We start from the raw sequence: 15,506 nt of genomic DNA on the forward strand, positions 1-15,506 counted from the left end.
GAATGCAGTGAATTAGAAGAATCTTTAAGCAGGCTGTTGTATTCACTCTATGCTCTTAAGATTCAAATCACTTCCACAGCAGAATGCTCTCATTCATTGGAAACTGATGCAGATTTCCTATGTGGAAAGATATCTGCATTTTTCATCAAACATAAATACAGCCTACACAGTTCCTGGAGAATAGCCTAGAAAGCAGAGAGAATCGAAAGATGCCCTTTAGCTACCTATACTATTGCTGCAATCAAGAAAATGAAACTTCTAAAGATCATAAATGTGTATATATGAGTGAACAGCTTAAAATAGGCTAAATTTACTCATTCCTGTGCTTGATTTGTACCTGCTCAAGATTATGTTTCTTATTTTTCTTCTACCAGTGATCCATCTAGGCACTGAACAGACCCATGCACGTGTAACTTCAGCAAAGCGATGGCTTCATGTGCCTTTAAATTATTCTGTGATCCAAGCTATATTTATTTTAAGGCATTATATATAGTTTTTCAGACATAACAATCTCCCAGAGTGGGTTGAAAAATGCAACAGAATCAGTAAAGATTCCTAAGACAGAAGAAGATCATGGCAGATGAGAAAAAAAAACACCCCATCACTCAAAAACCAGAGATTCTGAAAAGGCTGTGTGAATAATAATAATTTTGGATGGAATTCAAGATCATGAGAATGTTAGTAGTCCACCAGCTCAAGCATTTCTGCTTGCCAGATGGAACAATATCTTCCCTCTTTCTCCTGCTGACTGTTCTGGGTATTCTCCCAGCCCTTGGGGAATTTATGTTACACTTGCAAGAGTCGCTGCATTCTAGAGCAATGGATTAGTTGAATCTGGCCCAAAATGTTTTTACTTAATGTGGAAAGCTCCAGGGATGTAGCACCACAACAGAAAGTGAAACTGAAACTCCACCTTCATGCTCGTGCAATGGATTATTGCACATTAAACAATATTCTCTAGTGCAAAAGTAGGACATGTTGTTGGACTACAACTGCCCTCAGCCCCAACCATTGACCCTGCTGTCTGGGCCGGTTGGGAACTGAAATTCAACAACATCAAGAGGACCATATGTTCCCCATCTCTGTTCCTAGTGATACTTGGAACACCAGCATCCCAATCCCGTGATTACCAGACAAAGGAGATCTGTCATGTACATATATACCTCTTCCATTTAAAAAGACCTCCAGTTCCTTCAGTGGAAGAAAAATGCTCCTCATATAAGCAAAGACACATGTGCCCCCTCCCACCCCCTCCAGTCCAATGAGGTATGACTCTGTTCTGGGCTGGACTGGTGCAAATGGGGCCAGGGTGGCAGATAGCAAATCTATATATACCATATCGGCCTGAATATAAGTCTCACTTTTTTTCCACATTCCGACCAGGAAAAGTTAAAGTGCGGCTTAAATTCGCAACCTTACAAAAATTGACTTTTACAATATTGCTGCTGAAACAGATATACAGTAAAATGGAACAGGTGTTCGTGCCTGCGGAATTTTAAGGGAGTGGCTTATATTCGGGTATTGTCTTTTCTTCTTTCCCCCCTTAGAATTTTAAAGGTGTAGCTTATATTCGAGTGCAACTTTTAGTCAGGCCAGTACGGTACATAGTACAAAAATGAATTAACTAAAATTTGTTAGTGAATGGCTGACTTTAAAATATGCATAATGGTGATATGCTCTTAAGTAGTATCTGTTCTCAGATATTCCAAAGGCCACAATAAATGTGGCACTGTTGTCTTCCATGCACAACTTCATCTTTGAATATGAGAAAATACCAAAGCTGTATAAAAAGCCACAACATTTCCTTAGAACTTTAAGATGATGATGATGATGATTATGCAGAGAAGCTACTTCACCACATACACATGTGGCACAATTTTTAGCTAAGAGCTTTAAAAGTATCCAAAATCACACTGGCAGAAATCAATGTGATTAATGGATCCTTCTACTGTGGAACAAAAGCTACACAGGGTTGTCACTAGATAGTTGCTATGGTTTCTTGAGGCCTCCTGGCAGCAATTTGCTAGCTTAGCAGGGAGGAAAAGTGACACAATAGAAGAGAAAAGTGTTCCATTGACTGTTCACAGTCATTGCAAACATGTCCCTCTACATACGTCCTTGAAGGTACGGTTTCAATTTTTAAAAGAAGAAGAAAACATTATTAATGACAAATATATTTTGAAGTAGGTCACACAAGCAAAATGTTTTTGTTGAAAAGCAATCGCAAAGATTCCATCTGGTAAATAATAGACTAACCATAAGGCCTGGCTGCTCTGGCTAGTGCTGTCCACGAATTTATGATGTAATGAACCAAGATTTAAGTGATTGCTAGATGCCTCAACTTAACAACAATTAACATTTAAAATTGGTTTAGAATTATGTGCGAAGGCTTTTAAATAAATAACTTTCATTATAACACATAATAGATTATTCAGTTGATACATAGGGCAGCACTTCCAATCCTTAATCAGTCCAGCCTGTCCAGAAAGTTCCATGGTTGATGGTTTTCGAAGTTGCTGAACAATCCAGAAGAATCGGCAAGGCAGAAAATTTGACCATAAGAGAAATTTGAACCAAATACCAATAAGGGCTGTGGGAAGTTCCTATCTGGTGGTATTCAAGCAAACACTTGATGAGTCATTTCCTGGGGATGACTTGGTGCTGGATTGTTTGCATCAAGTAGAGGCTGGTCAGGATAGCCTACAAGAGTCCTTCAACTCTATGATTCCCCCTGTCTCTCTTCCAGCATAGGCCATCTGTCAGAGTGACCAAAGCAGTTTCAAAGCCAAACCCAGGCATGAAATCTAACTGAAATGGAACTAGGAACTCCACCTCATCCAAATAATGGAGGCTCTGTGGTAGGCATGAAGCCAGAGTTAGTTAGGTGTGTCATTTTTCATTATTCCTATTAAGAAATAATTACTGTTGCTAACAATCAATTTTGGCTTGGCTTCACTGGTGAGGGAAAGGGAAGAAGCCACACTAAACACAGCACATTTGCAAGTTTCAAAACATAAGCACAGAAAAGCATTCAACTTAGATTCACAACCCAGTGATTTGAAGACTGATGTGGATTATTAGGAGAATTAGTTGTCATTTTATGCCATTAGCTATTTACTTATAGCTTCATAACCTTCACTGTGATGTTCATGTACACTGAGGAAAACTGTAACAAAATCAGTACCTTCACAAATACTCCTCCACCCACCATAAAGACCAAAACAACTTGATCCCACGGAGCTATGAGCCATGTTACAAGAACACAAGGAAACTGTATGTGTATGTTTATTGTACTTAAAGGTTTGTAGTGATGTACATTGATCTCCAATTCAAGCACTGACCAAATTTGACAGTATTGAACAGAAGGCTGGTCAGGACCTCCTAGTAGATATCTAAGATACTATTGCACTAGATTAGCCAGAGATTTTACAGTAACAACACATACTCTCTTGTGCCTCCTAGCATTAGAGATGTGCTTGTCTCTAACAGTGGAGGCATAACATAGCCATTTTGGCTAGTAGCCATTGATAACTTACCTTCCACGAATTTGTCTAATCCTCTTTTAAAGCCATTCAAGTTGGTGCCTCCTATGAGAACAAAAATCATAATTTAACTAAGCACTGTGTGAAGAAGCCCTTTTGTCTGTATATTTATCTACTGCCATTAATATGCAAAATGAGCCATGCGTTTCAAAGCTATTTGGGATTTGTGGGTCACACTTCAGAAATTATAGAGAAGGAAGAAATGTGAATCATAGTGTTCTGCTCTTTTTTCTGAAACAGAAAATTGGGAAGGTGGGAGGTGGGTGAGACTAGAGCTAGTTCAAAGGTTAGAAAGAAGAATCTCTCTCTCTGTGAAACATTCATGTTTCATTATCCAATGTGTCTATATGAGAAAGAGAGAGCCATAGTTCATTGGGTCATATACTGTACAATATTCCCTTTTAAAATATATTTGGCACTACATTTCAAGGCTTTTTCCCATCCTGGCAGAAATCACTCCTCAAACAATACAACCCTTTGTTAGGTAGGAGCTTAGTAACAATTGGATTGTGTAGAATAGGCTTTCAGGCTCCTTTTCATTGAATCCGTGTCCATCCATTCTCAACACGTTTGGCACTGCCTTTAATGAGCCTGCCTGAACTGTAGTAACCCCTCTGGCAATTTGTAAGGAAGAGAAATTAGATGGATCGCTCTCCTCTGTGTGTTGGGGATGAAGCACTCAGCTTTCATTACAGGATTTTCATTTATAGGTAGTGAATCTCACCCAGAAGTTCCAGCACTCTCTATGGGTGTATGGAGTATTTTACCATTCCAAAGGGTCAAATAAATGATCTCGTGTGACTACAGCTGGCCTCCCACTCCACACTCTGCGCAGCCAAATTCAACCTTGGCCATTTTCACTATCTTGCAAGTAATTTGGTAACCTTCGAATTTCTAGCATTTAATGATAATTGTTTCATGTTAATGAAGTTAATTTACCCAGCATGGTGAAACCGTATGTTAGGGATATATTGATAGTTGCTAAAACACTATGGAACAAGCACTAGAAAAAAACCTCTTAACCAGGACCAGCCTATGCATGAGGAAAGGTGAGGCAACAACTTTAGCTGACAGGATCCACAGGGGCCACAGATTCCGATTCCCCCACCTTGCTCCTGATTTAGTTCTTCACTCACTCCTTCCTCATCAGTGGGGAGGGAGGTGCCATTTTGTGGTTTGCCTCAGGTGCCAAAATGTATTGGGACAGCCCTACTTTTAATCTAGCTGCCACTGTTTCAAAATGGATAATTTACCAGACAGAATTGATAAGAAAGAAGGACTACTCTTCCAACCCATTCATGCTGCAGATAAATGGATGGATTTTATAGCTTATCAGAATGTGCCCTGACATCAGAAAGAGTTACTGTTTTGCTTCTGAAACCTTTCTTATATTTGATTTGCTTCATTTTGTTGCATTGATATCCCACCCTATTCTCCAAGGGACTCAAGGTGGCATGCATGGCACACCGCTCTTCATTTGATCCCCACAACAACCCTGTGAAGTAGGTTAGGCTGAGAGGCAGTGAGTGACTAGCCTAAGGTCATCCAGTGAGCTTCATGGCCAAGTGGGGATTTGAATCCTGGTCTCCCAGATCCTAGTCCAACACTCAAACCATTACGTCACACTGATGTGCATGTTTCTTCACATGACCTTATTCTCCTTCTTCTGAAAGGGGCCATGCCTTTCTTAAAATAAAACCCAAACTTAGATTGAAAGCACATGGCCAACTGGGCCAAAGCAAGTGCGAACAAGGGAGCAGATTGTGCAGATTAGACCTTGTGAATTTAATAATGCTCTCAGTTGTCACTTGCAGGCACAAAACCTTTGGCTAGGTATACATTAGTGGTTTAAAATACAGCTGACGATGTTCCTCCATATCCCCATCCCCCGTGTTTCAAGTTGCTTACTTATATTGCTGTATGCACCGGGGTGGTGGCGATGAGGATGCCTTTGCTTAATGCGCAGTTCAATGAAACCATCTTCTGTGCATGTGCAACAGCTGTCTCCACCTTGACTGCAGCTTCCATTTCCTAATGATGGAAGCTGGTTTGAGGCAAACAGCACCAAACAGGAATATTTCTCAAAAAGTGACAGGATACCGATGGGTCGTCTACACCCCTTCAAACACTAGTGATGGGTGTACACCAGACCTGGGGTAAATGGCAATGTGTACACAGCCTTTGCTTTCTCTTATTGGAATCAGGGCTTTTTTTCAGCCGGAACTCAGCAGAACTCAGTACTGGCCCCTCTCAGGTGGGCACCATTGCCATTATAAGAGAACAAGGGAGGCATTCATGGTGAGTTCTGGCACCTTTTTTTTCTAGAAAAATAGCACTGACAGGAGTATATGGTTTGTGCAAATGTTTCCATGATCCAAAGACATGCTAAAACAAGCTTTGGAAACATTTGAGATATTCATTTCTGCCATTGCTTTCTGCTTTCCGCTCCTATTCAGTAATCGGCAAAAGCTCGCAGAGTGGGGCAGCTGCCTCAATCAGCAAATTCTGAGGGGGGAAAAGTGGATGTATGTTATTCTGAGCTTTTTGAAGAAAGACTGGAATAAGTAAAGCAAGTGAGTAGAACTGGCTATTATAGCCATGTTCTTAAAGCCAATGGCCAATGCTGTGCCAGTTCTTGTGCACGCTATTTGTGGAATGGCACCACCAGCTAATTTCCTTCTGCGCTTGCTCTTTGGATCCAACGCACAGTGCTCTGCTTTTTGAAAAAGCAGTACAGTGGTACCTCAGGTTACATATGCTTCAGGTTACATACGCTTCAGGTTACAGATTCCGCTAACCCAGAAATAGTTCTTCAGGTTAAGAACTTTGCTTCAGGATGAGAACAGAAATCGGGTGGCAGCGGCACAACCGCAGCAGCAGGAGGCCCCATTAGCTAAAGTGGTGCTTCAGGTTAAGAACAATTTCAGGTTAAGAATGGACCTCCGGAACAAATTAAGTACTTAACCCGAGGTACCACTGTATTTTCTGAGGGCTTCAGCAGCCAAATCCCTAAAAACGACGTATCACGGAAGTGTTTCACTCAGCTATCTTCGTCTGTCTCCCACCTGAAGATCCAGCTTGCATATCACAAGGAGCAGAAAAACTTGTCGCCTCCTGTTACCACATGGCATAGTCGCCAGCCTTTAACTGAAAGAGCTGGCAACTGTCTCTCTACTGAATGCAAGATTTCCTTTTCTTTCATGCTCGGCTGGTGCTTTGTTAGGCTGTGAATGCTTTTTCTTTAGCCCTCTTTTGTAAGGACAGATTTAGCTTCAGTGTGAGAGTGTTGTAAACCGACTGCTCTGCCATGTGTGGACAAAACATGACCAGTTTGGCTGCAGCCAGTCATCGTGGATCTTCTCCATTACATCACCATCAGACGATGGCTTGGCCTAACAACGCAAAACAGACTTCAGCTTGTGGGAGGTGGGTTTTTTGTTTTGTTTTTTAAGTTAAGAAGAAAGCCGGGGGGGGGGGGGACACTGGTTCCCCAGACTTCTTTTTTGGTGAGGGGAAGAATAGTTGAATATCGTCTGCATGGTAATAAAGAAAACCAAGTTGGAAACATCATATTCTAGATTTACACAAGGCGGCTTCAGAGTGGGGAACAGGACAGAGAAATGTTGGGAAGCAATGTCTTCAAAATTCCACAATATAATTTATTGGAAGAGAATCCATGGGATAAATAAGGGATATTGGTTTCATTACTCTCTTAATAAACTTTTCTGTAGGAATACCATGAGCAAGCAACAGAAAATAAAAAGTGATCAAAGGGATCATTTGTAAACTAGTACATTGGTGTTAACCAAATATACAAGTAACACTCGTTTCTAGTCCTGCTATAGCTCCAAATCGAATAAGGCTTCCCCCTGAAAACATTTTGATGCCATATCTTCACATAAATATGACACATTTTTTTCTCCACATTTCCTGAGCAATGGTAGGTTCTGTGTTCTTTGAAAGAGAGATCATGAGACTCTTACAGATTTTTGTTGTTTTGGTTTTTAATTTTTTACAATTTGTGTATTTAGGAATGAACAGAGGAGTGAGGGGAACGAAACAGCCAATACACACAAACCTTTCTTAAGCCAGGGGTGGACAACACATTGCCCTCTAGACCTTGTGGACTACAAGTCCCATCATCCCTTACTATTGGCCATGCTCACTGGACCTGATAGGAGTTATCTGAATAATAATAATAATTCCCTGTTCATCTTCCCAAAGGAGCCCAGTGGAATAAGTAGAATCACTAGAATCCAACAAGTCCTGCATAAATCCAACACTCATAAACTATTATTGCGAAGTACCTTTGGTTTCTTTCTTTAAATCTGAGACAGTTCTTCAATTTAACCATAGCAGTGATTCCTCAGTTTTTTCTATCCATTCTTTAATAGGCAGAGTACAAGCTGATTTCCACATTTTTGCAAAAAGAATCCTGACTGCAGGCAGCATGCAGGGAGACCATTTCATGGTGTTCTATTAGGTCACTAACACAGGTTTGTGCTAAGTCAGTCTGCTGTGACTGTGGGTCAGTGGTGGATCTTGGGGTCTCAAATTTCAGCAGTGCCCTGTTTGGCACAAAAATTCAGCGACCCTCTGCCTCTCGTCTTCCATTGTAAATCATAGTTTATATATATATATATATATATATATATATATATATATATAAAACCACATACCCATATTTAAGATAATATCTACTTTGGCACTGGGAGACCACTATTATATACTCTCTGAGTATATAATACAGTGGTACCTCGAGTTAAGTACTTAATTCATTCCGGAGGTCCGTTCTTAACCTGAAACTGTTCTTAACCTGAAGCACCACTTTAGCTAATGGGGACTCCTGCTGCCGCCGCGCCGCCGGAGCCCGATTTCTGTTCTCATCCTGAAGCAAAGTTCTTAACCCGAGGTACTATTTCTGGCTTAGCGGAGTCTGTAATCTGAAGCGTATGTAATCTGAAGCGTATGTAACCCGAGGTGCCACTGTATTGGCAAGGCAAGCAACCTGGTGCAGGATCAGCTGAAGCTTCTGGACCGTGTTCAAGGGGCGTCTCACATAGTGCACATTACAGTAGTCAACTCAAGCGAGGACTGTGGCAAACACCAGCTCTGAGGGAGTGTGGCTTTCCCTCATCCCAATCTAGAACAGCCAATCCCATCTTCCTTACATCAAACAGCCCACCCATCACCACCACCCATTCATTATAGTGTAGAGATGCAAGTTCACAGCCAATACCATTGCCATTAAGAAAAACAGATGATGGAAAAAGCACTATCATCAGCAGACAGATAACAACAGTCCCCGTGCCCCCAATTTCACTCAAGAGATTTCATATAGATTCTTGAAATTGCTGGGGAAGTTCTTGAAGAGCTGAGATGCCTGCACATTTCACCCCTTGTAACTTTATTTCAGGTCAAATCTGATGTAATGACAGTTGATAGCAGGAACCACTTAAAAGCAGAAATGAGCAAGTGACCTCTAAAAGTACTCTGTGACACAAACAGAATATCCTCTCTCTCTCTGCCTCTAATAGGTTATTGGAGGTCTAGTAACTGTTAACTGGCCTTTAATGACAGACAGACTCCATTGATATGCAGGGGAAGGCTATATAGTAGCTGATAGAGAACATGTGCAATGGATCCAGCATTTACAGCAGATAGGGCATCATCTGAGCAGTTAAATGAGCACCATCTGGTGGAAAGGCAAGATACAAATTTAACAAATATACAAGAGACTTATGCATCCCATTGATTCCAACAGATAACAGTCAAACATTTGCTTAACTCTTCAATTAGGATCAATGGGATTTTCAAATTTACCTTGATTGGACTGGGCCCATAAGGATACTTTATAGCAGTGCTCCCCCCCCCCCAATGTTTAGGTGTACTCTCATTTTCCTACTCATATTGAAATACTGCCCCTCAATGAGGCCAAAGTTAGATTCACAAAATGTTGAGGGGTATACGTACCCCTGTGTCCCCCCAGGAAAAAAGCACTGCTTTAGAGTATGCCCCATTAAATAAGTTGGGACTTGCTTCTGAATGAGAGGTTTGCACTTGTCATGTATACATGATAAGGCCAATAAAATGATTCCAGCTCCAAAATCTATTTTAACAGCTCTTTCCAGATGAAAAATCATTGTGCAACTCTTTAGTGCCCTCCTCTGGTCCATTTTAGAAGTGCTACATTCTGGTGAGGAATCTTAATTTTCCGGAAAGAAGCATCTACTCCCCTCAAAAGAAATATTGTGAGCTATGTGTTATGCAAAAAGTAGCCTTTCCTATATCCAAATATAAGCATATCAACTTTTCTAAGATTAAAATGTGATGGCAGTGAGATTGCAGCACCCAAGGGGAGAACATTTATTTCAGTGACACACCAGTTCTTAATACTTTCCAGAGTGTCTTAGGTATATACTGTGAAATCCAAACTTTGGTCAGCTCCCGGCAGGGCCAGGGTCATAGCCCCAGTCCTGCCATTCACGTCAGCCAGGGTGGAGGAGACAAAAGTGATTGGGCCAAGATTGTGTCATGTGATGGTAGTGGGGTCCACTTGGTCTGCATCTAGGCCAGTTTTAGAACTTATATAGAGGAGGAAAGGAAGCCATGTGGTCCTGTTTGTGGTACTGTCTGGTTACAAGTCCAAACCTTAGGCTCCAAGTGCTCTGACACAGTTTCAGTCAAGTATCAGATGTGTGAATCTTGAATGTTTTGTGCGCTCGTGGCAATAGAAGTGAAGTTATTGTTCCTCAAGTTCTGTCATTTTATTCTCTCCAACCAACCTATCAAATAACACACATGCTTATTAATTTTTTAATTACATTAAGATGGGTAATTAATTCACCATACTTATAATTGTTTATTATCTGTTTCAGATCACAGATCAACCCAGAATATGAATGATGTAATGAGAGTTTCCTGGAAGGTCATCCTAGAGGAAACAGGATAGGTCACATATATAACTCTGATGTTAAGATAGAGAAATCTGGTATCAGAACCTCCCTCCTCCGCAATCCTGCCCCAACCAACATCAGAGCTCCAGGTTGGAGGAGATCAAAGGGGAATGATTTGGGAAGCAGCTTGGATCTAAGATTCCAAATCCTCCTGGTTTCCAGGTAGCTATTTAGTTATACTCTTGTGCATGACTAACTCTCTCCCTCCCCATTCCTTCCCACTGCTTTCAATGGGAGAGAGGTTTTTTTTAAGCAGAAAAATGTATATAGAAATGTAGGGTATTCCCCTCTCTCTCACTTCTGCCTTGCAAATTCAAGCTCAGAGTTGGATATGACAGTGGAATCATCTCCACATTCCCAACTTAGTCACTGTTACTGAACATAAAGTAATACAATTCCTACTTTTCAAAATATGGAAATATACTGATCAAACTTTATTTTAAGAATACTTTATAAATTATACATGGTTTGTGTTCCTGCAGTTTCCTTCATAAAAAAAGTTTCTAATTCACCACATTACAAACTTGACAGAGCCATCATAGCCATATGCTAAAATATATTCATTATGTTTGCCAAACTACGGCGATTGTGCGTGCACAGAAATAAGCACATGTGCTCAGCCGAAATAAATGGGACTAGTGTAAATGGTTGACTATGCAGATTGCAGGCAACTGCTTAGGTTATTTAGCTATAAAAATAGTATTTTTTAAGATAATAAATGATTGGAATATCTTTAAATATGATTCTATTCTTGATGTATGATGAACTGCTACATACTTTGAAATGAAGTATGTATCATGAACCATTCACAAACTGTGTAAACTCCATAATTTGTGAACACTTCAGACATTCATTGTAAAATAGAATTTTACAAAATCACAATTTGTTACAAGAATACTCAGTTCAAAGTGCCTAGCATTAAACCAAGGCCACTTTCCATAAAGAGTAGCACAGGGCCAAAGTTCAATTCTTTCTCTTCATGATCAAATCAGAAATGCAAGTGATAGATTTTTAGTATAAACAGTAAATGTTTGTAAACCAAACACTTATGAGTCAAACAGTAATTAAGGCTCAAATCACTTTAGTGTACAGCAATGCAGAGTGAACGCATTACAACCATCTTTTTTTGACACAACACAGTCTGGAATGTTTCCTTAAACTTCATTACAGGCCTCTAAGGAGGCTTGCATTACGTTGCGCATCTAAAGCCATCTGGTCGAATGAATTGCGATTTATCAGGTCTCTCACTTTTTCTCTAAGGTCATAAGATGCTTTGGCTATTCTCCTAGACTCGTCGATAGCTGCGTCCTTGTGCCTTAGAATCTGATTGCTTTTCTGAGCTTTCCTTCTTAAAGCTTCTTGCATTTCCCGTAGGTGACATTTTTCGTCATAATCAAGCTTCTGTTTGCGAAAATGGTGGTTCCGTTCTTTCATACAGTTCAGCTCTCTCACGCGCTGCGATCTGTCTCGGATATTTTTGGACATGATTTCTCTGGCCTGCTGGATCTTCATCTCAGCTATCTGCAGCAACATCTCCTTGCGCCTCCTCTTCTCTTCCTCCGTCTCTTTGGCTCTTACCTTGGCTATCAAGCCCTGCTCTTCTTCCTTTAAAGTCTTCTCCTTCAGTTCCCTGTTCCTTTCTTCAAGCAGCTGCTCCAGGATTTCCTGGGACCTCTGAAGCTTTTGTTCGATACACAGCCTCTTGTACAGCTCGTCGGCTTTGACCCGATCTTCCACCTGGTCCTTAGCACTCATGTGCTTGGTCTGCTTGTAGTCATTCATATCTATTTTCCTCCTCTTCCTTTCCATATCCTTTATCAGCCTCTTCTCCAGGGCCTGCAGCATCCTTTCCTTGTACAAAGCGGAGTTCTGCTCTTTGGTACGCCTATCGCTTAACCTTTTGTCCCAGAGCTGCTTTTCCTGGCACCGTTTCCGATACTCGGCCTGAAGCCGAGCACTCTCCAGCTTCTCCCTCCGCCTGCAATCCTGCTCTTTGGCCAGCTTCTTCCACTTCTTGTCACGAAGCATCACATCCCTCTCTCGGGCTGCCAACAGCTGCTGCTCCTCTAGCCTGAGCTTGGCTTTCCGTTGATCGCGGTCCCTCTGCCACTGGTCCAGGCTGTCGACCAACTGGTACTGCCTCTCCTTCTCTGCCCGGGCTTTGTGCTGCTTTTCCTTCCTCCTCATCTTATCCCAGGCGTCGGAAACCTGCAGCTGGCGGTCCTTCATCTCTTCCTCCTCCTGGTGCCTGGCGAGCATGAGGGCCGCGATCTTCTTGTCCCTTTCGGGGATCAGGTCCTCGTACCTTTTGTCCGTCAGGTCCTGCAGGCTGACCTGCGGGTCTCCCTTGCGGGGCTTGCGACGGGGCTTGCGGCCCAGGAGATGCTGGTGCAGGTGGGCGCTGGGGTCGCGGGGCAGGTAGGCCTGAGGCTCCTCGTCCTCATACGGCCTTGCCAAACAGTGCATGAGGTCTGCCAGGCTGTGGCTGCTGTCACAGGGCTCCTGCCAGTCTCTCCGGGGGAGCTCCTTCTTCTCCAGGCGAGGGGAGGCCTTGCTGTCGAACTGGGCGAAAGAGAAGGAAGAGGGGCAGATGGAGGGAGGCTTGCTGGCGTCGGTGGGGAGATCCGTGCCGTACTCCAAGGGCCGAGGTACCGGGCTGGCCCATTGGTCGTCGCGGAGCAGCTCCTCCACGCGGGTGCACCTGCCCACCGGGGAGCGCGCGGGGAGATCGGGGTGCCCCGGGAAGTCCCCGCCGTAGAGCGTGGTGCACGAGGTGGTGCACGGCGTGGCGCAGCCTTCGCCCGCCGGCGCCAGGTGTTGCTGCTGCCAAGCGGACAGGCGCAGAGGGGACGCGCAAGAGGCAGACGCGGCGGGCCGCTTGCCGCGCGGCGCCGTCGAGCAGCCCTTGCCCTTGCGCGGCGCCGGGGGCAGCAGCAGGCCTCCCTCGTCGCGGTACGCTTGCGCCAGGAGGTGTCGCCGCAGGCCGCCCTCGCCGCCGGCCACCTCGGGCTCCGAGCTGTAGGCGTCCGGGAAGGGCCGCGGCGGGGAGAAGCGGCCGGGGCTGCTGCGTCGCCGCGCCATCCTGCGCGGGGTCTCGGCGCCCGACAAGCTGCAGCACGACGTGGCGGGCGCCTTCTTGCGGCCCTTGCTGGCGCTGGGCGCGCCTCGGTCGCTCGGGGAGACGCGCCACCCGGGCTCCGCCCCGAGGTACTGGCCCGACCCGCGCCGCGGCCGACGCCGCTGCTGGTGCCGCCTCATGGCCGATGTGGCCTCGGTCCCTGGCGCACGCCGCCCCCGGCTGCGCAGCAGCACAGTCGGCGCCCGCGCGCGTCACAATGCCCGGCCAAGGAGGGCCTGGGCCGCAGCTGCCTCGGCCCGCCGGCGTCCTCCGCGCAACCCCGCCCGCCCGCGCGGGGACCCTGGCGCCGGCTTGTTCCGCACCCGGCTTCGCTGTCGCCCCCAGCGCCATCTTCCTCTCTTCCTTGGCGCTATCTTAAGACGCGCGCTTGTTCTCGCTGAAACCAATGGGGTGAATGAAGTCATTCCACCCCAAGTTTGCATTCAACCCACTGTTCGGTCCTGGTGGGCACCAAACACGTGAAGGGCACCTTGGCTAGCCCTGGTGCCCCTAGGTGCCAATGCACGTGTAGTTTACCGAGCTACACTTCCCAGGATTTTTCAGGGGAAGCCCTCTGCCTTCAGGCACATGTGGTCTGACACGTTATCATACAGCTTTTTAACATGAGCTTTTGTAGGCTAGAGTGAGAAAACTCATCACACAGTAAAGCAGTTTGGATAATCTGGGATGCTTTCCTGAGTAAACCCAAGTGGCATTAGAGAGAGACTTAAATTTTGTACAGCGACTTAATGGGATACATAATGCTATGCTAAATATAGCTATAATGCTAAATATATGAATTTTTCAGTGACCTACATATCAGCTAACACCATATTCCTATGCAAGTCCCATTAAGTTCAAGGTGCCTTCTAAGTAAGAGTGCATTGGATTGCAGCCAGGATTACTGAAATCACAGGATTACAGTGTTTTAGGCTGCAATCCTCATGAAAGTAAGCCTTATTGAATGCAGTTGGGTTAACTCTCAGACATAGCAAATGTGCATTTTTAAATACTGTTGGCAGCCTTTTGCAGACAAAGTATCAAGTGTGGTATAGTAATGGATAAAGTCTTGGACTTGGATCAGGAAAGAAAATCTGGTGTATGGCAACCCAAAAACTCCTTTTTTTAAAGCTGAACAACTTTGGGCAAATCTTTAAAATGTCACAATGTAGTAGCTGAACAGTCATCTCAGTTTATCTGGAAAGCGTTGGTGAAGTTTCCAAAGATAAGGCTAAGTCTGGATGAGCTTGTGCAACCAGCCCCTGCAGTTCACATTGCATTGCAGCGTACTTGTATGCAAGGTGCTTTCACCTTGGCTTACCTTGCTTTCACCTTGACTGTGTTCTGTGCTGTTATAAGCCACACTGATTTTTGAGATATGTGTTACTGCATCACCAGTCCATTTGCACCTGCTCTGGAGTAGCAGCACCAAACGGCACTGATTCAGCCTCACCATACTCTGAAGGAGGCTTCTAAGCACTTTCAGATGAAGGTATCTGTGGGAGAAGGATGTTGGAGGCCAGGCTTGCATGCGTGATCCTGCTGCCCTCTTCACTGACTGTGAATGCTTGAAGAGGACTTTATTTACAACTGAATTACAGCACCTGCTTTTTATGCAGTAAGTTAAAACATGCAAACTGCTGCTTTTTTATTTTTAATGTATTGCTGGGTCTCATTTTGACCTTTAATTAAAAATTATAAGTGCTGACAAGCTATTTTGAGAAGATATAATTCCTCATACAGTGATACCTTGGGTTACAGACGCTTCAGGTTACAGACGCTTCAGGTTACAGTCTCCGCTAACCCAGAAATAGTACCTCGGGTTAATAACTTTGCTTCAGGGTGAGAACAGAAATCACGCGGCGGCAGTGCGGTGGCAGCGGGAGGCCC

General features: G+C 44.1%; 1 protein-coding gene across 1 annotated transcript; it reads right to left on the reverse strand.

The window, feature by feature from the left end:
* Positions 1-11,562: 11,562 nt before the first annotated feature.
* Positions 11,563-13,773, reverse strand: CCDC185 (coiled-coil domain containing 185). The gene has a single exon (XM_080998617.1). The coding sequence runs from the start codon at positions 13,754-13,756 to the stop codon at positions 11,663-11,665; it is 2,094 nt and encodes a 697-aa protein (XP_080854743.1). The 5' UTR covers positions 13,757-13,773; the 3' UTR covers positions 11,563-11,662.
* Between the last annotated feature and the right edge of the window lie 1,733 nt (positions 13,774-15,506).

This window comes from Podarcis pityusensis, assembly GCF_964106645.2.
Source record: "Podarcis pityusensis genome assembly, chromosome: 3".
Classification (NCBI taxonomy): domain Eukaryota; kingdom Metazoa; phylum Chordata; class Lepidosauria; order Squamata; family Lacertidae; genus Podarcis; species Podarcis pityusensis.

What these genes read in the sequence shown, in the direction of transcription:
- CCDC185 (XM_080998617.1), bottom strand. Translation starts at nt 13,756, where the DNA reads ATGAGGCGGCACCAGCAGCGGCGTCGGCCGCGGCGCGGGTCGGGCCAG.